Source organism: Micromesistius poutassou (genome assembly GCF_964030765.1).
Source record: "Micromesistius poutassou genome assembly, chromosome: 13".
Lineage (NCBI taxonomy): Eukaryota > Metazoa > Chordata > Actinopteri > Gadiformes > Gadidae > Micromesistius > Micromesistius poutassou.
The window spans coordinates 9,441,628-9,465,728 of NC_140283.1; the positions used below are offsets into that span (position 1 = coordinate 9,441,628).

Consider the following 24,101-nt stretch of genomic DNA (forward strand, 5'->3'; position numbering starts at 1 on the left):
TGGGCTTGGACGATCTTCCCTGCCCAGACGATTGTTGAGCAGTTAAATGTGCGTCGGCGCTCATTAAAGGTTTGATTCCAGTATTTCCAGGGTAGAAAAGGAATGGCACTAAACACCCTTCTCTGCACTTTTCACGTCACAACAAGCTTTATTATACAGCTTCCTCGCTACAGATAAATACATACTGCGTCTGTTCAACACTGGAATGTACATTCAACACCTTTTCATTGTTCTGCTCACCTTTAATTCATAAATCTCTTACGTGAGATTCAGCAGTAACCCTGCTCTCCCCCACCCCCACAATCCCCCCTCCTCCCCCCCCCCCCCCCCCTCCCGGCCCCGCCCCGCCCTGCCCCGGCCCTCACTCAAACTACAACGACGTCCAACAGTTCGTCCGGCGTGAATTCACTCCGTCTTTGTCTCTGTGTGTTTCAGTCTCAATTTTTCGCGCCTGCCACGCCATGGGCCCGCCATTACGTCCTGCAAAGTGACGCCAGCGTGATCCCGTGGTCCCTGGCTGGCAGGGCGTGGGTGTCCCCTCCTCCTCCTCCTCCTCCTCCTCCTCCCATGACGCCCTGGGGGTTGGCCGGGGTTGGGGGCGGGGGTGGCGGCGGAGGCGAGGGCCGCAGGTGCGCGGCGTGGTGCGAGCGACGCAGGCGGCGGTCGGGGTAGAGGCTGTTGTCGAAGGGCCTGCGGTGGACGCACACCACGTGGGTCTTCAGGTTCCCCTTCTGCGAGGCGCTGTAGGGGCAGAACCTGCACTGGAAGGGCTTCCGCGCTGCGAACACAGTGAGGCAGAGCATCTCAGTCAGTACCGGGGGGGGGGGGCGCGGTCCCGGGAGGGTCATGCTGTTGTTGTTGCTGTTGTTGTTGTTGTTGTTGTTGGTGTGAAAGTGAAAGTGTCGTTTGTGGTTTGCATTCCGGTGCAGCGGGAGAGAGGGGGGAGTGCAGTGTGTTCTGTGAGGTTCTGTGAGGTTCTGTGATGTTCTGTGAGGTTCTGTGGTGTTCTGTGATGTTCTGTGATGTTCTGTGGTGTTCTGTGATGTTCTGTGATGTTCTGTGGTGTTCTGTGATGTTCTGTGATTGCCACGTCCGCATCGCCACTACCGTCCCCTATCGTCTACCGGTAGGCCCCGCCCCCTGGAGCAGGATGCCAGGATGCCCACCTGCTGCACTACGACAACAAATATTATCTCTTCTCAATGGTGAAAGGTGACAAGGGACATTGCCTCAAATTTGATTTAAATTCATTCACGGCCAGAATTCTTCCCTCTTCCTGTTTATATCCATTTTAGCTTGTTTCTTTTGTATTTCATTTCCTGTTTTTTTACACATGCTTCTGTTGTGGACACACGTGCACTCACACACATATCCACACACACACAGACACACACACACACACGGTGATGGTGGGTGAACAGGGGGGACTGAGGGATGACAGACTGCAGCTGAGAGGCCAGGCTTGTCTCAGCTTCCTGTCTGCTGCTGGCCTTGGCTCTTACTATAAAGCTCCACCAGAACTAATAATACAGTCGCATGACAGAGAGGAACCACAATATACCCATAAAACACAAACCACAAACAGATACAACAGCTTCTTGGTGTGTGTGTGTGTGTGTGTGTGTGTGTGTGTGTGTGTGTGTGTGTGTGTGTGTGTATGTGTGTGTGCGTGTGTCTTTGTGTGTGTGTGTGTGTGTGTGTGTGTGTGTGTGTGTGTGTGTGTGTGTGTGTGTGTGTGTGTGTGTGTGTGTGTATGTGTGTGTGCGTGTGTCTTTGTGTGTGTGTGTGTGTGTGCGTGTGTCCTTGTGGGTGTGTGTGTGTGTGCGTGTGTCCTTGTGGGTGTGTGTGTGTGTGTGTGTGTGTGTGTGTGTGTGTGTGTGTGTGTGTGTGTGTTTGGGTTGGTCAAAACTTGCAAAGGGAATGATATCATGCTCTTTCCCCCCTTAACAGTTCGGATCAGTATTATGGTTATGAACCACCGTCTGCATATTATAACATGTATATTATAACAGTGGGATAACAACGTTGTTGTTATCCCACTGATCACTACTTCCTGCCGTGGCCCCCTGCTCTCTGCCTCTTCTTCCAGAGTCTCAATGATTCACAAGTTACAGTAAACCAGTGTGCGCTGATGTCACCACAGATCACTTCCCAAAAACCCTGCTGCCCCTCCTCTTGCTGCCCTTCCAGGTTATTACCGAGCAGTCATCAAGGGTGGGAGGAAGAGGACGGCAGAAGACTGAACATTCTTCCCTGCTCATTTACAAGTAAACTCTTTTTTTAGGAGGGAGGGGAAAGGGAGAAAACTCACAGAAGGTGCGAGCAATAAAAGGTAATGCTCCATCTGTTGGTATATAATAACCTGATGGCTGTAAATGACATCTGCATACACACACGCGCGCCGCGTGCGCAAACACACACACACACACACACACACCAAACGTAAAAAAATGAACACATGCCCACAAAATACACAAAATAACTGCCACAGAAAAATGGAGAGAGGGGGACTATGAAAAGAGAGATAAAAAGAGGGAGAGGGAAAGAGGGAGAGAGAGGGGGAAGAGAGGGGGCTTATCCGTCAGTGGAAGCAGGAAGCTGTCAGGACGAGAGTAAAAGAGAAGCATTGTCTACTGCCAGGTAGCGAGCGGTTTGCATTATGTCCAAACGGACTGCTCCAGCCCTGACGGCCTGACCAAAGGAAAACCCAGACCCATCATTTATTTTTAAGATTAAACAAAGTTCAAAGTATAAGAGTTCAAGTTTTTTATATCAAGGAATGACACATTGATCACAGCTTGTTAGCACACTGCCCAAAATTGTTACTCTGATGGAAAGGATTTGTCTCACTCATGACTCAGATTCCGGTCCAAAAAACCTAACAAAAAAACAAGTGTGCTTTCCTGTAATAAATAATCCGGTAGTGGTCACGCTTTGACTGAACGTACTGAAAGAATGCAGGAAAGTCTCAAATCTACAACGGGGCTTACTGAATGCATTCTCTCTCTCTCTCTTACTCTCTCTCTCTCTCTCTCTCTCTTACTCTCGCTCTCTCTCTCTCTCGATCCGTCTCTATACGTTTCTCCGATTTCTCCGCGGCTCCTCCCCCTCCTCATTGTCCCTTGTCCCCCCCTCCCCCTGGAGGAGAGGGGAGGTCCGGCAGAGGGCAGCCTCCAAATAAGTTCCATTAATCACAGGCCAGGTTCTAATGTAACTAATATTTTACAATTAGAGGAGACAGCGGTGGGCTCCAGGCCATCCATCTCCCCAACACATGATCATCCGTTCATAGGCCCATGCAGCCAAAGACTCCTCCCACCTGGCTGCAACCACCCCCCCCCCCCCCACTACACACACATTTACACACACTACCCACACACACACATATAGACATACACACACACCAATGGGAGTGCTGGGTATGTCCACAAATATGGGACCTGGAAGTGTATGTTTGTATGCACAGGCAAAAAAAAACAACGAAAAACCCATTGTCACAAGATGAAGAATATTGTGCGTTTTGTGCTATGGTGATGCCGGGCGTTTGTGTTTACGTGCACCACCCCCCTACATTGATCCACCACCTCTTTGTGGAGGTGTGTGTGTGTATATGTGTGTGTATATGTGTGTGTGTGTGTGTGTGTGTGTAGTGGTTGGGGGGGGGGGGGGGTTTACGAGTGTGTTTTCACTGACGTGAGTGGGCTTTTACGTCTGAGTGTGCGTGTGAGTGTGTGTTTTTTACGGATATGTGTGTGTGTGCGTGTGTGCATGTGCATGTGTGTGTGTGTGTGTGCAGTGTGTCTCGCAGGCGGAGATAATGACCATGATGACAGTGGCGCGGCCTCGCGGGCCAGAGGAGCTGAATGGTGACGGATGACACCAGCGCTGGAGCTCTGATGGCACACAGACAGTGAGTGATGACTGCACGTCCTTCCCCGTGTGCTCCACCCTTCATTATCTCTATGGGGAGAAACGCGCCACAAAGGCAGGCCCGCGCTGCCCTCTCGCTGCCCTCCAACGACATCTGCTCGCAGAGACGTGGGGCCCGGTACTGCTCCTCTTTCACCCCGCCGTCCCGCCATCCATCTCCATCTACGCTCATCTTTCTCCTGCTCCCTTTCTCTCCCTCTCTCCCTCTCTCTCTCTCTCTCTCTCTCTCTCTCTTCCTCGCTCGCTCTCTCTCTGTCTCTCTCTCTCTCTCTCTCACACTTTTTTGCCTTCTTCTTTTTCGCTCGCTCTCTGTCACCCCTCCCTGCAAGAGGGGTGTATAGCAGCCCCGGTCAGACAATAATGAGATAATGGCCCATCTCTTTTCAAAACAGGGGGAGGGGGGGGTGTCTGTCTGTCTCTCTCTCTCTCTCTCTCTCTCTCTCTCTCTCTCTCTCTCTCTCTCTCTCTCTCTCTCTCTCTCTCTCTCTCTCTGTCTGTCCGTGTCTCTCATCACACCACTTTCTTTCATTCTTAATCCGTTCTTTATTGATCTTTTCACTTTCACTTGCTCTCATGTGTCTCTCTGAGAGTGGTTCGGTCGGATTTCTACCATATCTGGTAGGGGTGAATTCTCACCCGTCACAATGACTGGTCACTTTTACACAACAGTTCTCCAACAACAAGATTTTTTTTTTACAATGGCGTCAGTAACACAGCGTTCCTGTCTTTCCCGAAATCACGTGATTTGATCACCAACAGTGGAGACCGGAGTACCGTCTCACCAGTGGCAATTAAAGTGGTATCCGTCGCCATCTAGTGGCCGCGTCCCATAAGTGCAGAAAGCTGCGCTGTCGGTTTAAAAAAACCAAGGGGACGACTCTGAGACTAATGAGCATGCAGACAGGTTCAACCAGGGGTCACCATCTGGCCAATTACCACTACTGGCAAAGTACAGCCGATCTGAGCTGCCATCGCAAACACATCACTCCATGTCCAAAGTGCCCCGCAATATGTCACCGTGCCACAGTGAGTGTGGCACGCTCTATGGAGGCGACGGGGGCGACAGGAGACAAGCCCTTGACAAAGCCACCTGGTCAGCACTGCAGATAAGACAGGCTGGCAGAGTAAGTAAGGTGGTTGGGGAAAAAAAAGAAAAGAAAAATAAGCTGTGACCACCTGCTTTGTTTAGAGGACACTAAGCATACTCTCAATGTCAGTTTACCGTCGCCACTCCTCGTGTCAGATGTTCATCTCGTCATGAGGGCCCGGAACAACGTTCTCCCTGGAGGGGAACGGAGGCAATTAAAGTACAAAACATAAGAGTTGGGGAGGATAACAGCAGGATGATTATACGACGACAAACTTGTACTCGAGCGCTCAGACACTTCTGAGCTCTGAGCAGAAAGGCTGGGGAGTCATCAAGTGACTTAGATTTTAGGAGAAAGGTGGGGGTTTTACTCTGCCTAGACTCCGCTGATTAAACCCTGGAAGTCTTAGCCATGGTTGATTCGTCCAAGAAACACCACTAACACTTAAGAGGAAATCTGCGCCGCGTATGGGACTCAGACGTGGGTTACCACCAGACAAACTTTAAACTCCCTGGCTTTGTGCTCCTCCATCCTGAAAAGGAGTGAAAAGAATCACGCAGTCGAGTAAAAGCCGCCAAAAAACAAATGAATGGAAGAGGATGGATCCTTGCCATATTATAATAACCATCTGTACATCTGAATAGGACAACTGCATCTTCCTGGTTGAATGGTAAAAGGGAGCAGATGTTTGTTGATCTCTAATGGACTTGACAGGCACTTTCCCTGTCTTTCACGTGAGCATATTGGGTTTCCCAATAAGAGGGTTGGGGGAGGTGGGGGGGGGATCAGAGGGAAAGGTGTATCGTGTTGCACTCATAATACATGCATATCAAAGACCCCAGCTGTTGATTCCCCACTCTGGGAGCCGACAGCATTATTAAATCTGCACTCGGAGAGCACTCCGCACACTCCTGTGTGTACATGTGTGTGTGTGTGTGTGTGTGTGTGTGATTATGTGTGTGTGTGTGTGTGTGTGTGTGTGTGTGTGTGTGTGTGTGTGTGTGTGCGTGTGCGTGTACGTGCAGGTGCAGGTGTGTGTGTGTGTGCACGTGTGTGTGTGTGTGTGTGTGTGTGTGTGTGTGTGTGTGTGTGTGTGTGTTTACGTGTGTGTGTGTGTGTGTGTGTGTGTGTGTGTGTGTGTGTGTGTGTGTGAGAGTCTGAGGGGGCTGATGGGTAACCCGTCCAATAGGGAGATCACATCATCACTTAAAGTATAGAGCGCTCATAAACGCATCGCACCTGGGACTTCTTCAGTCCTCGTTTGAGGGGGTTTCGCGAGAAGGTGTGGTGAAAACAGAACTTTGCTCTTGTTCTAAATCATCTCCATAATCGGTGGGATTTGTTTCGGGGGATCAGATATCCAATGTTATGCCGTGTAATGTCATTGGCTCAGGCCTGCTGTTGATTGTTGTACGTACGCAGCTGTTGGCTGCTGTCATGACAACCGACCATCCAACACTGGCTCTCATATTTGACGCCTTGTTAATGTTATGTAAATGTTACTACATAACATCAACCTTAATTCACCTACGGTTGTGTTATATTCGGATGGTATGGCCAAACCCATCTGATAAGCCAGGCAAGAAAGGTGTATGCAGGATCATATTCCTCTCCACTGGGTGGCAGTGTTCCCTTTAAAATGCGACCTGCATTGACAGCTAAACACTGGCTGACTTGATGTGACAATAAAGCGCTGGAGATTACTCTGGGATGGAGCTCTTGTTCATTGACATCTCACCTGCTGCTGCTTCCGTCTCCAGGATCCCTTCACCAACAGAGCCGAGGCCGTACCCATTAGTGGCCATGTTTTTGGACCCCCCGGGGCCCCTGAGGGCAGAGAGCAGGCTCCGGTGCTGTGGCAGCAAATGATCGGCCCCAGGGGTGAACTTCTCCAGAGACGCGATGGGGGACACGGTCTGCTGCTCCCCGCCCCACAGACCCTCCCCTGGCTGGGGAGGCTGAGCGGCTGCGTGGGCCCCCTGGAGATCCGCCTTCCTCTGGCCTCGCTCCTCGGCCCGCGCGGCCCCGCCGCTCCTCGACATCTTCCACTTCTCAGACTCTGCGCGTTCCCCTCCCTCGTCTCCCTCCCGGTCGCGCCCGGGGCGGTCGAACAAGTCTTCGCCGTCGCGACCGACGGACCCACGGGCTTCCTTGGCCGCCGGTGCGATCGGGTCGGCGTGATAGGCGGGCATCACCGCCAGGGCCTCGGCATAGCTCTGCAGCCTGGGCACGCTGCCCGGAGGGAGTCCGTTACCGTAGACGGGAGGGCCGTCTGCGAAGCAAGAGCCGCTGCTCTCCGGACGGACGGACAGATCCAGAGGCTCCTTCTGCTGGGACTTGCCGCGGACGCGACGGAAGTCGTCTGCGAGGTCCAGGTCTCCGGCGTGGTGGTCGGGGCGCTTGGCGTGGGGCACGGGGCCGTCGTCGTGGGCCTCCGGCCCGTGGTGGAGGTGGTGCGCCGACGCCGGGCTCCAGTTCTCCCTGGACGCGGGTCTGGGCTTGGGGGCGGGCTTAGGCTTTGGGTTGGGGCTGGCGGAGTGGGGGGCGGTATTGGGCCGTGGAGGGGACTTGAGGTCCCGGCTGTTGGGCCAGTGAGGAAAGGGGTAGCGGTCCAAGTGGAAGCCCAGCGAGGCCGGCTGCGTGCTGGGGAAGTCGCTAGGGAGCAGACACCTGTAGGCCTTGTCACCTGTCACAGAGAATAATAGCACAGAAAGCATGTGAGAGGGCAATAGGATTAGGGGGTGTAAGTGTATGCATATGGGGCAGAATGAGAAATTCGTCTTGAAAACTGTGTGTACATTGCAGGGCATATGATTCCTTTCTTCTAAACATGAAAAATGTTGCAATCCCACACAAAGCTGAGTTGAATGATTTAAGCCCTGCCCTGCAGTAAATCAAGCTTGTAATCAGCTTTCAGCTCCAGTGATTCATCATTTTACAGTGTGGACGGCACCATGTGCAATAAATACACTCAAAGATGTTAACAGCAAACAAGATTCTTCCGAAAATAATTATCCAGTCACACTACGAAACAAGTAGGGGAAGGCTGCAAACAGGACCCCATTCCATCAAAACCAATAACATAGTTTTACAGTTGAAAATAGAGTGTTACATGTAAATCGTTGATGAAAAAAAAAAAAAAAGTATCAGAGTTTATTTTTTGGTTTCATATTAGAAAAATGGGGGTCGGCTTAATACGCTGGGTCCATTACTCACATTGTACCAAATGTATCAAAGCAAACGATAAAAAAAGGATTTTAGTCTTTTTTTGTGATGACATTGTTCATCCGATACAAGCCTAGATATTTTACCCCCTCATGTTAACCAAATGTTTTTTTCTGTTGCTTATATTCTTACACTTTACCTCCATTTAAATCCTAATATGCCTTGCAGCGGCAATCTACAGGGTTAAACACACTCTTGGCAACGGTGTCGAGTTAGTGATTGTCTGAGACCCCAGCTTCGCACTGTCTTTAAACAGCCCAGCTGTTTCGTCGCTGTTCCAATTACAGTAAAAGTCATCCGATGCCATTAAGCCACAAATATTGGCAGTTTATTGCCCAACACTCTCCTGGCATTTGAAGGTCAGGTCATACATTATACTGTGTCTTTTAGGGACCCGTCTGGGGTAGAGAGATAAACCTACCACCATTAATTTAATTCTGTGCATATTGATGCCTTATTGTTCTTCTTTAATAGACTAATATCTGACGCACAACTATGATTCATCCACACTCGAGAAATATACATTTTGTACACACCTAAAGACCTGACCCAAAAGTAAATCAAAATCTGTAAGGTGATCTCAAGGGGTGCCTGTTTCGATCAGGAACCCCAAAGTAGCTGCCATTTAATGAGACAAATAGTGAAGAATTATTCATGTTTAAATTACACTTCCAAATAGTAACACATATTAATTAAACAGAGCAGAAAACTGATACAAATTATGGAGAAATAACAGCTAAAATGCCAAACCTTTTATAGTGAATGACCTTGAACTTTAGACGTTTGTGTGTGTGTGTGTGTGTGTGTGTGTGTGTGTGTGTGTGTGTGTGTGTGTGTGTGTGTGCATGCAAAAGTGTGTGTGAGTATGCATGTGCGTGCATGTGTGTGTGCAAATGTGTGTGCATGATTGTGCCTGTATGAGTGCAGGAAAGTAGATCTTAGCCATGCCACACCCTGGTCTCCACTAACAAACAAACAACAACAACGCAATAAACAAAACATCTTAATGGAACTCATTCAGTGTCAGGAGTCAGGACACACTCTACATCTCAATTATGATGTGGTGTAAATTACTGTGACATTACCAGCCAGCTCCCAATGCAGAGAGTGAACACACATACACACACACACACACACAAATAGACATATCTGACCTCATCCTTCACCGTGGAGCTTCCTAAACCCATTTGCCGGTTTGCTTGTGTGTGTGTGTGTGTGTATATGTATGTGTGTGTGTGTGTGTGTGTGTGTGTGTGTGTGTGTGTGTGTGTGTGTGTGTGTGTGTGTGTGTGTGTGTGTGTGTGTGAGAGTGTGTGTGTTTATGTGAGAGCAATAAAGTAACACAAAGACCATAGGCTTTTTCCCTCCACCCCCCCCTTTTCCTTTCCTTTGGACGTTTGCCATCTTTGTGATTGCCTGCATGGTTCATGCTAATCAGTTTAGGATTTACCTACACTATGGAGGCTCACATTATATGTGGGAGTAATTTTAGATCTCATATCTATCAACCCCAAACTGCAATTACGGCGTCATTACAAACCCCAGCCTTCTCTCACCTACGGCACACAATCTAATGAAGTGATGCCTTGGAGTTAGCCACCCATACTGGATATACGTGCGGAGACAAATATCAAAATAATGTAATAAATATCCCAAGAAAAATGTAGCTATAGGGTGGGGAAGGGGGGGAAATACAGCTGGGCAGAGAGACAGAGTCATTTGTATCGTATGGAAATAGCTTTTTTGAGATTTAACGCCATGCATCACAGTCAATGCAATCACCGGCTGACATGCTGTATGCGTATGCCAACATAGCCGTGTGGCATGGACGTTGTGGAAGAGCTCAAAGAAGGTTCAATGTGGGATGTACACTCTTGTTCCTGTTCATATGGGATGCAGTAGGCAGAATCCAAAACGCTGCTATACAGTGATATATTAGTTTAAGATGAAATCAACTGAAAGAGAGAGAGAGAGAGAGAGAGAGAGAGAGAGAGAGAGAGAGAGAGAGAGAGAGACACATACAAGAGTGCCGAGAAAACAGGGACACCAGATGTTCTTTGATGTTTATAATAGCATATATTATTAATATTAATTAGACCACATAGTCAATGACGCATTTGGGACGCTTCCAAGTCAATTAAGCCAAATGGCATTCAGGAGATGGTGGAACAATATTTCAAGGCAGGTGTTCAGAACTCCCTGGGTAAATCTTTTTATCTCCATGCTAGGAAAACAAGCATTTTGAGCTTAATTTGAGCCTCATATCTGCAATAATAATTAAAAAGAGGATTAAAAAGACACAAGTGAGAAGAAGCTGAGAAGAAGCCAACAGGTAATCCTGTTTAGGCAAACCCATCCAAATGGCTCCTATATCTGTAAATCCCATCTCTGATTGAGAGCGTTATTATTTATGTGAGGAAATATATTGCGGCAACTTAGAGAAAGTTTAAGACCGGTTGAGCTTTTTCACTACATACACAAAGACTAATGTCATCATCAATCAGAGGCAGTGATTTCCAATTCATCAGCCAGACTAATGTGAACGTTGCAATCTAACAGGGTTGGGTTTTTTCTCTTGAACGTGGTTATCGTCCGAGGTTATCGGAGGCTTAGCGGCTACAGTATTCCGAGACGGGAACGGGAGACAAAAGACGGGTGGGGACAACATCATTACATACTGTCTGCTCATTGACCTTGGGGTTAAGAGTGCTGAATGGGACTAATTAATAACTGTCAGGACGTTTTGTGTTTGTCAGCCGCGTTTGCGTTTTCCGAGTGGAGATCCAGCCGGTCCTATGTAGGTCAGAAGCCCAAAGCACGTTCCACTCTCATGAGTTGATCCTTTTTAAGACGATGAGTTATTCAAAACCTCATATTAAAATGTCACTCATCGTGGCGAATATAAATAAATAAATGGTATGTCTTAATAAGATGTACATGGGGGGGGGGGACCATTTCAATACCATCCATCTATTGAACCAACACTCAAGCTCTGATGTAGGCCTACTTTGTTTACTTTGTGTATGTGTGTATTTCGATTTCAAAAATCCAGAGCCGCATGTAAAAGAAGCTGTCTCTATCTGTGACGCGGGCCCTATTTACCATCCGCGTTGAGTCCATCGATAACTGCTTGACCACCGACGTCTGACTTAACCATGAATAATGCAGCAGGCGGCTCATACTGGGGGCTAATCAATGTTCCTCAAACCACCAACATCTGGCACTGGTAATTCCTCCTCAGCATCCCCTGCTCTCCTGAATTAGAAATTCCTCCATCTCCCAAACCCTCATCCCCCCCCCCCCCCCACTCCCCCCCTCCTTCCCCCCCTCACCATCTCCACTTTCTTTTCCCTCTCTCTCTCTCTCCCTCTCGACCGTTTCGCCAGACAGACAGCCTTGATCACCGCCGCCCCCCCCCCCCCCCCCCCCCCCACCAAAAAAAAAAAACCTCCTCCACCCAGCCTCAAACTTATCCCCCGTTATTAGAGCCCTCATCAAGTGGTGCGTCGACGCTCGGCGTGTGCGTAGGATTTACCTATCTGTCCCGCCGCAGACCTGCCGTGTTGAGCCGGGGCCAGCAGCGTGTGATTGTGTTAATTAATCTGTCATTGTGAGCACCGAGAGCAGCTGCAGAGGTCTCTGGGATATATTGTCAGAGCTAAACAATGCCGCGCTAAGCCCCCAGAGTGAGTCTACCATTACACAGGACTAAGAACAGAGAGAAGAGACGGCAGAGGGACGGGGAGGGACGGAGGGGAGGGGAGGGGAGGGGAGGGGAGGGGGGTAAAGCGAGAGGAGGACAAGGGGGAGGGGGGGGGATCCATCATTGACTAAAGCAATGACGCCTGACCTTTACAATGAATTAGCTTCCATGCTTAATATTGACTGAAATTACAGTCTGATACTGAATGTAACATCCCAGAAGATCCCGGAGCTCTTAAACCCTCGGCTATCCGCGGCTATCAGCGAGTGTCGGCTCCATGGCGACACGGTATGTTCTCCGAGATACCGGGAGGAGAGGGGGAAAGTATCAACAACGACCACAACAACAAGAGTTTCCTTTCAAAAAACGTTTTGGTTTTTTTTTCTGCTCTTTTTGACGAGAGGATCCAATGTGAGGTTTCACATTAGACTGTGAACATTACTATGTAAATACGCAGATACCCATGAGTGTGTACAATATGGAAACAAAAACACATAATGAGATTAGCGCTGATCCATTTATCTTTGGTGCACGGCCATAATTCAAGAGGATACTCGGTCCCGCGGGAGTGTCAGACTAACGGATACACATAGCAACAGACATCCTCTAACCTCCGCTTGCCGGCGTAATGGCTGTTAAAGAGCAGACACCAAAAAAGTAAAAGGAACCCGAAAAAGTTTTCCTTTGTTCTTAACGGCACTATTATAACAGCAATTTAGTCTCATGATAACATGTTAGCAGGGTGCCATGACGAGAGAGGCATTTAGCCAGGGAACGGAACCGCCAGGTGGAGCAGAAGACAATCAATAAAAATACCAGGTGGTAGATCAAATCATAAAAGTCACTGGGTGGTATATATCAAATCATTAAAAGCACCAGATGGCATGCATTAACATCTTGTGCCCCTGTAGGCAAGGGGTGGGGATGTGACTGATATAAAGTAGAGGATACTAATTATGTCTGCACTTCAACACAATGCGGCTTTCTTTATTTAAAAAGGAGCAGAATCAAGTCATGCTAGTTGGGGGTTGTCATATAGCATATGTGGAGCTGCGTTATTAGTGGTCCTGATTCCTGTTCTCTGACACTTGATACTTGAAAATGACATATTTTAATTGTTCTCCTTCATATTATTTCTTAAGCTGTCTCCCTACATTATAAAGAATGTTCTGAGTAAATGTTTGTGTTTGATTTCACTCTAGAAACATGATGCCAAAAAAGCATAGAATGAATATTTGACGTCTGACCTCGAATCGACATCATAAGAAGCGCACCTTTTGATAATTCTTATAATCCTAACATACAGTAGAACTGTGTGTTGTGTTAAAAAACAACCATATTACCTGCGATTGGGGACGAGCACGGCGGATGTTGTTCCTGATCCCTGACAGGGTGGGATGAGCTGACCTCGGGGGGGACCTCTGTGGCTCTGTGATGGTGGAGGCTGCCTGGGCTGGTCGGCCTGCTGAGGATCCTAGTGTCGCTCTCTCTCACACACACCTTCTTCTCCTCCCCAGAATGACACCTCTCCGCCAAGTAGGAGCACTTCTGCTGCTGCTGCTGCTGCTGCTGCTGTTGCAATGCTGTTTCATTTGCCACAAAGCCTGGCTCTACTGCCTGGCCTGGTGTGGCCATGACCTGCCAGCCTGGGTATGCGCTGCCATTGATGGTGTCTGCTTCAGTCATCGCCTTCTGAAGGTATTCCATACTGCTTAAACCCAACGGTGGGCGCACATGATTCATACCAAGCAGCGATCGCTCCTCTCCCTCTGTGCCTAGGGCTGGCTGTGATGAGGCCATCATTCTCCCAAGCATCTCCCTGACCTTTACCTCGACGCCAGCTGTGGCCAGGATGGGGTTATAGTCCTGCTGCTCAGCTCTGTCTGCAGACAGGAACCTGTTGTGTATGTTGGATATGTACTGGGTGTACAGGTTGGCGGGGGGCTCCTGCGCTAGGCTACTCAGCTTCACAGACATCTCGTGCTCAGCAGAGAGCTTGCTCTTGGCTGCCAGCTTGTTGAGGTGGACCTTCATGTGGTTCTTCAGAAACCATGGCTCTTTGAAGCGCCGGCCGCAGATCTGACAGCAGTGTTCGAAGGAGTCCTTGTGTTTCCTCATGTGACCTTTGAGGAACCAGGCCTGGCTGAAGGTCTGGCCGCACACCTCACAGGGGAATTCACCGGCGGGCTTCGCCTTGTCCCCACCCCCTACTGCGGGCTTCTGTCCCTGGGCCGAGTCAGCGGTGATGTGAGCCGTCTCCACGTGGCTGATCAGCTCTTCCTCATGCGTGGCGGCAAACTCGCACAGGGTGCACTTATAGGGTTTGTGCAGGATTCGAATGTGGCGCTCCAGCTCCTGTTGTTTCCTGAACTTGCCTCGGCAGAAGGAGCAGCGGAAGCCGCCGGTGGGCTGGGGCTGCGTGGCCTCATCGTGGACGCTCGTCCCCGTGGTAGGCACGGAGGTATGAGACAGGCTCTCGGCTGTACCAGAGGGGGTGAGGGAGAGCTGCGGGGGTTGTGTAGGGGCATTCTGGGGCGGAGGCTGCTTCTGCAGCTGGGCTAGGAGGGATCCCTGCTGATGGCCAACGTAGCTGCCTCTCATCTGCCGGTCCCTAAGTATCGCCCTCTCCTCAAGCTCATGAAGCAACCTATTCTCCTCCCTGATCCGTCCGCGGCCTTTTCCCACAATGCCCTGCTTGTGGGTGCGGAGGTGGATCTTGAGATTGCCCTTCTGTGCGGCCCGGTGGTCACAGTAAGGACATTTGAAGGGCTTCTCCCCGGTGTGTGTGCGCATATGGAGGGACAGGATGCTGTTGAAGCGGAAGCGCTTCCCACACAGCGGGCAGGGGTACTTCCGGTTCTTGTGGGTGTCTTCGTGGCCAGAGATCGCCTGCGTGACAATGCTCTGGTTGGCGACGCGCATGAATTGGGGAAGCTCCACTCTTCCATTCATGCTGCTCAGAATTCTAGCATCCATTATCTGATTGGCCAAAAGCGCCATCTGGCTCTTAATTGGGTGGGTTGCCAGGTTAATGAGGCTCTCCTTTTGAGGATCAGGTAATGTTTCAGTGTGACGGTCAGGAATGGCTATCTGGGACGGGCAGAGGGCTGGAAGTGAACACTATGCTGATTGTTAACAGCTACTTAGATCAGGTAGAATTTGTTTTGTTGCTCATCTGCTATATTTCACTGTAGAGCAGAATGAGATCTGACCTAAAAAGAAAAAGAAAGGAGAACAGGTCTTAGTAGAGGACAAAGATAACATTTCAAAATATTTTTTTTTACAGCAGAACAGTACATTGATTTGAATGCAAAATGAAAAAATGATGATGGTGGTTATTTTCTCACACAACAATGCTATAACAATTAGAATAACTGGCACTTGTTAATCAGGAAACAAAGCAAGGCAAGATTTGACTCTCATCCTGTGTTTGGTACGTCTGTGGTTTTTAGATCATTGTTAGTGATGGTGAAAATGCTGAATAAGTAGACCTCAAAGACTTCCTTTACAAATATGAGTGTTTTTTAAGTGCATGTTGAAACTGTTGTCTCTTTCACAATGCACTGAAAGACAATACAGAGGCAGCATAAACATCAAAGCCTTGCTTCCTTTTGGCCTGACTGTTGCATTTCACACATTTGTGGAACAGTATACAAAATAAACCCCATCAAAGTTAAAGAATTTGGCAGGCCTGATACATATTTAAATCAAACCTTTACCATGGCAAATTATGTCACCATATTAAACAAACAATTTAATATAACAATAAAATGAAACCAAAGTGTATGACAATTTAATGAACAGAGAGCTTGCCTTTCAGAAATATGCCTAACATTTATCCCCAGAGCCAACTCCCTTTAGCAATTCCTCTGTAGCAACAAACAAAGCTTCAAATTCAGAACGCGCTACAATAGCAGAGGTCACATAAGCCAGCCCTGCACGGCTCTAGTGTAACACCAAAGGGCATGGAACAAAGCCTGCACTGTCCACCATGAATTAACACAGGATTACATCATCCTGGACTGCAACCTCAGTCAGTCAGGAAAAATTATGTGTACAAAAACACAGCGATAAAGTGTTAGCCTGTTCGCAGCAATTGGCCGCGTGGGTCACATTTTCATTTATGATGAATGTGCCGATCAGGCATCAGTATAACTGGAAATGAATAAGTAATCACTGGCATGAACTTTTGTGATATACAAGAGAACAAAACACTGTTTTAGTCCAAGCTTTGTTAGTCTACTGATATATAAAAAGTGTAGGAATATAGCAAGACATCAGCACGTTCAGCAGTGCGTGTGTGTGTGTGTGTGTGTGTGTGTGTGTGTGTGTGTGTGTGTGTGTGTGTGTGTGTGTGTGTGTCGGTGTGTGTGTGTCGGTGTGTGTATGTGTGTTTATGCGATAGCCAGCATGGTGCATGTGTATGCTTTGAATGTGTATGACTGTTTTCCCATGAATGTCTGATCGTGCCTAAATGAGTGTGAGGGTGCACTCATATGTGTGGGTGTGCACCGTGCATGGATCGCATTGCGGACACATACACGACAGACTGTCAACGTGTACGGACTGACAGCTGCAGGGGTGGTGGAGAGCAGAACACAGTGCAATGCTGTCAAGTGTGTTATCTCTGTCAGAGCAAATTAGTGTCTTCCAGTTCAACCCGAGATGGAGATTGATTGCGGTTAAGCGGAAAGGTGTCAAGGTAGCTGCCATGTAGGTGTGGTTTAAGGGATGCATGTGCATTGCACATGCACCAAGCCACCTGATTGTTATTGCTGTAAATACAGAACTTGAGTATTTTATTAAGGAAGTACAATTGATTGTCCTGTCATTTTACTTTCCATTTTAATATATATTACCACTATCCTAAATCCAAATAATATGTAATAATAATGATGAGACTTTCTGTAAAAAAAAGAGAAAATTTTACTTTATTGCCACAGCTCTGTGAGAAGAGAATTCTATCTGGGCCAGAAATGATTTCACCTCATAGCAAATTGCATCCTTAGCCTACAACCAATAGTTTCACTTTGACCTATATACAACATAAATGCAAATGTATCTACAAGCCTGTTGCAGTTAATGTTCTACAATTGGTATTCAATCTGAACACATCTGAAAACAAACAGTATTTTATTTTAGACACATTCTTTTTATTTTCTAAATGAATATTTGTGTATAACAAAGTGCCTGAAAAGCCTTTGGTTTACAACACACTGATAACAAAAGTAGAATTGATTATTGACAATTCTTGTAGGACTGCCATGCATGCCACCCACTATGCTACAGCCAGACAGACCAACAGACAGACAGACCGACCAGCATGCCAGTCTATACACTGACTGGTTAAGGTATAGCAGGCAGAGGATAGAAGCAACATGCTGGTCCACCATGACCCAGAGCTAGAAGATGACACCATACACTTTCAGACAGGCAGATTAATGAAAGGCAATAGTAGTTTCTCTGCAGACCCCCCAAAAGCCTGACGGAGACAGAATAGTCTCACCCACTACATTCATTACTGCAGAAGCACAGAGCACAGAAAGAGCACACACAGCACTAACAAACTAGCTCCTTGTGAGTAATAGCTAAAACACTCATAAAGGAATACATACACATTTGTTGTGGATAAAGTAAATATATGCCACTCTTTTCTTTTTTTCTCTCATCACAGTAAGAATGTGGCTTGATGCTTGTTAAAAATAAAAAAGTACAGTGAGCACATGAGTGCACGAGTGATTCACAGTTCCTTGGGAGTCAGCTATTCTGTGTTATATTTTCATGGAGGTCTCCTGATTAAATTTAGTTTTGTTTAGTGCAAGAATGCTTATTACTGGCCTTAAATATAATGAACACTGAGAGAAAATAAATCCTCACGGCCGGAAGGAATATAAAAAAAAAGGAAAAGCTATAGGGCAGTTAGTTTGGAATTAGACTCAAAGGAGCAGGATAGCTTAGTGGTGCCCAGCTGTGTAGACACCGGTGGGACTGGGGCTATATTCAGGCTGGGGATAAAACTAGCCCAAAACTGACCGAGCCACCCCCACTCCCAAAAAGCCTCCTCTTCACACACATGTGTCTAAGTAGCCACTAGAGGACCAAAAAAAGCACCACCATGATGATTGATTTTTGAATGTCGGTTTTTTCTTAGTTGATTTTCTTCTGATGTACAATATTTTCCATAAGGCGTGGATGGTATGACATACAATCTGAATATTTCATGTCTGATTTTCTTAGTTGGAACAAGTCACATATTTTTGTACTACAATAAATAGTAAAAAGAAAGACGATCTATAAAATAAATCACTGTGTAAAGCAAGTGGTGTGTCTTCTCTGGTTCCCTGCTTGTGAATACCGGTACACACTGTTACACTGGAAATAAAGCAGCCAAGGATATATATATATATATGAAATCACTTATGTGTAAACAGTTGCTCTTGTTTGCCCAGACCACCTGTTCTTTCTGGAAGGAAACAAAGCTTGGGCATATTATGGGATGTTTGTGTAGCGTGTGTTGGGGATGCCTTGCAACAGAAGATGCTTATCCACATGGCAGAGTCAGTCTCAGATGGTTGGACTCTGCAGGAAGGCAGCCATCTCCAATAGAACTCCAACTGATTTCACAGAATGGAGCCATTCCAACATATTGACATATTTCACTTTCTTGCAATGTACACATCTCCAGTTGTGCAAAAACAACCTCCACTGTCAATAAAGTTGTATAGATTTAACTTGCCGTGAAAGTGCAATGTGTACGATGGAGCCCCTCCCAGTAAGTAGGCGGTAGGAGACTTCAGTCAACAACAGAAGTCAACAACAGTGTTCTGACTCTAACTGGCTATGCAAATGTGAGACACGAACTAGAGGAGCTCTGTGGCTGGGTGCCGTGAGTGGGAGGGGTTTTGTGAGGGTTCATATTCTTGTAAACACACAGAAAGATTTTTTTATTTTTAGAATATATCGGTTATCGGATGGGATTTTACTGATAAAATGATTTAAATCGCCATCGATCAGCACAGGCTACTGACATGTCCAGGTTATTTTAAGCTACAAGCAAGTTGAAATGTTACCCGCCTTTAAATCAGTTTGACAGCATATTATGAGGTGAGGTGGGGGTGTGCAAATACTATTGTGCATATTACTTTCATATTTTTTATCTCAAACACACTCTGAGGCATTAAAACAAAAGTCATTAAACAAGTCATCACAAAATCACAGCAGGAGTTTGGTAATGCCCCTAACAGTATCTCATTAAGCTATGACTTAGAATAAAATCCAAGGCACATTAACTGGGCTGATAATTCAATGAAGTCACTCATTTGGCAGCCATCTTGCTGTTGTGATAATATTTTTTCAGTCCTGGTAGTACAGCATAGGACCATCATACAGTGCCACTGCCCAGCCCTCTCTCATATAGAACATGTGATATATGTGTATGGATATCTCGCCTTCCGCAGTCTCTCCATTCATCCATTTTTCTATACATCTATCTCTGTATCTCTTCCCCACTATCTCTCTTGCTCGCTCCCTCTCTCTCTCTCGCTCTCTCACAGACACTCTCGAAAAACAGCAAAACATTCACCATTAGACAACGGGGTATCAGCGTAATTAGAAAATGACTTCCTTTGCAATCCAAGCTAAGTAGTTTACACACTGTAATTACAGGGACAAAAATCATCTATTAAATCATTTCATTGATTGAGCTCATCAACCCAGTAGGATCCCAGGATTGTGTTCAGGCAAACATCTGGGCTAAAAGAATTAGCCTTTAGTCTCTCAGGCATCACACGGCAGCAAGCGCCATGCTCTTGACGCCGGACATGGGAGCGTGGCATGCGGCTGGAACGACTGTGGGTTCTTCAGAGTTACGTCATGAGTCAACACGCAACACGCAACACGGCAACACAAAGGCAACACGCTCAATGGCACAATCCAACACTTTCTGTCCCAGTCTCATCTCCTTCACATCAGCAGTGCGACGGTTCGGAGGAAGCAGAGGACATTGCACCACCACGGTGTCACGCTTTTGATAACTCTGAAGACCTGGGTCTCTCATCCTACACGACGTCTGAGGTCCTCGTAACGTGTATATCGAGGCAATTGGGAAAAACACCTCGACATGACAACCTGCTTTTTTTGGTCCAGAGCGGGCTGTTTACTTGTTGTCTCGGTGACCTCTGCCCTGACTTTCTAACCAACACACGCAAGCGTGCGTCTGAGTGTGTGTGTGATTGTGTGTGTGTGTGTGTGATTGTGTGGGTGTAGGTGGGTGCCCGCAGATGAAGGTGAAGTACTTCGTCTCGTGTGCCGCGAACGAGCCCTGCCACTGTGTGTTGGCAACAGAGGCAAGTGTTTAATGTGGCAGCTGTTGGCCTTGTGGATTCTCACTAATCACTCTCTCCTGATTACTCTGATGAGTGTATGATGCTCTTAAATAATCAACCCGCGATGAAAAAAGATCAATAATTATCGTCATCTCCCTAAGTAGTGCAGCTGCACCCGCCTGCAATAATTACAACTAGAACCAGGGCGCCTTCTCCCGTCACTTAGCACCACTTATTATTAGAGATAGCGCTAATTGGTGCGGTAGTGGCCGACAACACTTTGCAGGGTTCATCATAAAACAGCCATGCCTGGAAGGTTACGACAGATCAGAGACCTCGGAGCCAAGGTATGGTATTAAACATCGCATGCTGAGACAAAGAGATGATGCGACGTGGGGGAGCAGTAGACATTCTATCAGCGAGCCCCTCGGATAGCGTTTGCCACGTTTGCCCCTTCGCCATCCTCCCAGCACCCCCCCATACCCCCACCCCTACCCCCCTGCCTCCCACCCACCCCACCTCCACCACCACCCCACCGCCCCCCCCCCCCCCCCTCCTTCCTTTATATCAGCCTGGCAGACACAATTAACATTTTCATAAAAACAATTCCCTGCCTCCGATAGTCCAATGTAATTTGTTTTCCATCTCTGTTCATTAATCATTGTTTAAATCGGTGAGCCATCCGCTCCACTCTGCCATCTGCACTCAGCTGTGCTACAGATATGACACCTTCCCTCTTAATGGGAGCTGACAGCCAGGAGAGGAGGCCCGTGGAAAATAGCTTCCTGCATGTGCGCTGTGTCTCCATCCCACATCCTGCCAGCAGGTGAAAGTAGGCTGTTTAATGGGTTCTGATAAATCCCAAAGGCAAACACGATTACAATGCAACACAAGAATGTACACAACCACTATATACTCCGACTCGTGCATCACACACACACCGGCGCTATTTTAGCAAAAACAACCGAGAAGAAGCAGAACGTGCAGCATCGTTCACACAGAACAACACACAGACATACTTTGCAACAATGGCAATACATTCCACAATTTGTAGAAGCTTTTGGGAGCCCCCCACCACCCCGCCCCTGCTAGTTAAATTAGTGCAGTGTTCCTACAATATGCTATTGTTTTCCTGGAATTGGGAGCAAGGTTATTAATTATTCACTGTTGTGTTCTCATACGAGGGGGGATATGCTTTTCACTCTATTGCCTCATAGCTCAAACACTTAGGGCCATGGTACCCGGGCAAATTTCACCAGGCAACATCATAGAGATAAAATAATCACAAGGAAGACATTCAAGAGACGAAAAGTTTCCAAGAGTTTTGAATGATATGTTTTGATTTGCTGCCCTTGCCCAAATTGAAAAATTTCCTAGATTGCCACACACCACACCAAAAATCATTTGGAGGAACTTCCCCCTTGTTGTATTTTCAGAATGAGTTTAAGCCTTTGACAAATAGCTAAGACTTTTTCTGAGAAATCCTATTTAATGTGGTTGTGGGGGTGCCAAAAAGTTCATCTGGTCTGTTGATTTGAGCATGGATTACAGAAATTAAAATCATGTGTTCCATGTTCAAACAAGTGCTTCCTTCGGGGGGAGAAAGTTGCCAAGCAGAGCTTTGTCATGTAAGCCGTGTGACTTTCTTGCAGTATAATGAGAAAAGGGCTGTGGTGCAACATTTGATACAGTTTCATTCACTCACTCTCTCTCACAACAGCTCCCCCTCTCCTTATGGCAGCAATAAATTCAATGGGCCTCTCTATACCAGCCAAGAAGGATCCTGATTAAATCAGTTAACCTCTTTACAAACGCATATTTTCACTCCTGAATAGTGTCACTAACTCCCTCCCATAGTTATGAGAAAAAAAATCCCAACACACAAATGTACTCAGGGGGCAAGGTGTTTTTGGTTCAACAAAGGCAGCCGCTAGTATAGTAAATAACTAGTAGGCTATGTTCAGTATAAACAAAATCTGAATATTTCATGTTGATTGATCGTACTGACTGCCACCCACCTGCTCCTCCTCCTGTCCCACTGGAGCTGGCAAGAGGAGAATTCAGTAATTGAGAAGAGCAGAGCATGGTCTCTTTTTGCTCACATATGACAGATGGGGCATCATCGCTTCAAAGGAGAGCATTTGGAAAAGGAGGAGGGGGAGGGGGGGGGGAGCAGAGGCTGAGGGTGCATGGTTTTGCAGCTAGCTAAAGAACACCGTACAGGTGACCACGATTTAGGGACAGTCGTCTAACACAGAAGTACAAAAAGAAAGGCCGATGCAATGGTACATTTAAATTACCGTACTGAGTTCAAACGGAACAATACACCCATCAACAGCGAGGCAAGCTGTATAAATAGGCACAACGTTATAGGGCTACAGTTAGACATAGAAACTCCAATAGGTTGTTTTTTTTGTAACAGACACCCGAATTAATACAACACTAGAATAGGTGTTACAAATACCCTAATGCACGTATAGGCTTCAAAGAACTGAGTTAATTACAGGGAAAACGGATTCAATCTAATTTGAGAATAATTTATGAAACGAGAAGTCAGGATTAGTTGAACAAAACTGTGTGCATCGCTTTATTTAAAACGAAACGAATTGTGGGTCATACGCATAGACCTACTCTGAGTTAAGACAACATGACATTATTTGGTTGATATGTTTAGACAATAGGACAAACACCTTTAAACACTAGAGATTACTTACTTTTAGCTCGAATCAGCCAATGAGATGCAAAAACATGCGTGCATGTTCACTCCGAAACTCCGCTCAGATCATGAGCAAAAAATACGACTTGGTTGAAACTTATTTACTTCCGCAAATAACTAAACTAAAAGAAACAACTGCGGTAAGAGTGAATCTTACCTGGGCAATGCGAGACGTAGAGGACGCGAAGTGACAGCCGGAGTTCAGTGACGAGTGATGAGCTGCATGACTGACTGCTGTACGTACGTATGCATGTGTATGTGTGTGTATGTGTGTGTGTGTGTGTGTGTGTGTGTGTGTGTGTGTGTGTGTGTGTGTGTGTGTGTGTGTGTGTGTGTGTGTGTGTGTGTGTGTGTGTGTGTGTGTGTGTAAGAGAGAGTGTTGAGTGTAGGCTCACGCTGTCCAGCCGTGCTCAGATTCCCGCTGTAGTCCCTTCACTCAAGCTGCGGGCACGTCCGCGAGACGCAGGCAGTGGCGTGTTTTCTGCAATAATTCCAGTACAAACAAGCGCTAATGAAATTTCCCGACATTTAATTGGGATACTTGGGTGGTGATGTCCTAAAGCGAGATGTCTCCCTCATCTGGCCACAGGTGGAGAGTGAACTAACACCCCGCGTGTTAAAGGGACATTAACCGCGCTTTGAAAGTCCGGTATTCTTTTTTTTTACGATACATTTTAAGAACTTTGAAGGGAAGCACATTTTAAAAGTGCGATCTTTCACGTTTGTCCTAGTTTTTTGGAATGATAAATATTAATTTACTATGCTACTACATATGTTTTAATTGACTACATGTTACATACCGTTATCTACGAGACGTAGGCTATTACATGTGTGACCGTCGTGCAAACCACATTGAATGCTATTTGAAGTAGGCCTATTAGTAAGCATACACTGTAAAGTGATGCTGAAGCTATAGGAGCGTATTCATTTCCGAATGTCAATGTAGGCCTACTGATCATTTAGTGAATCATAATTGATTCAACTGTAAACACATTCCACACATACATGTGGCCTAATCGATGTAATGTAATAGTCGAAAGAACCTATAATATTCAAGACAGGAATGACAGATCCCAGACTTAGATTTCGATTTTCTGCAATTTATTTCATTATGA

The 24,101-nt window shown here is 46.8% G+C and overlaps 1 protein-coding gene across 1 annotated transcript; it reads right to left on the minus strand.

Moving 5' to 3' along the window:
• Positions 1-473: 473 nt before the first annotated feature.
• Positions 474-14,946, minus strand: LOC311357850 (uncharacterized protein; the record flags this gene model as incomplete). Its single annotated transcript, XM_084477873.1, has 3 exons — positions 474-778; positions 6,757-7,704; positions 13,290-14,946. 3 exons carry the CDS (start codon positions 14,944-14,946, stop codon positions 474-476), a joined length of 2,910 nt encoding a protein of 969 aa, XP_084333999.1.
• Positions 14,947-24,101: the final 9,155 nt, after the last annotated feature.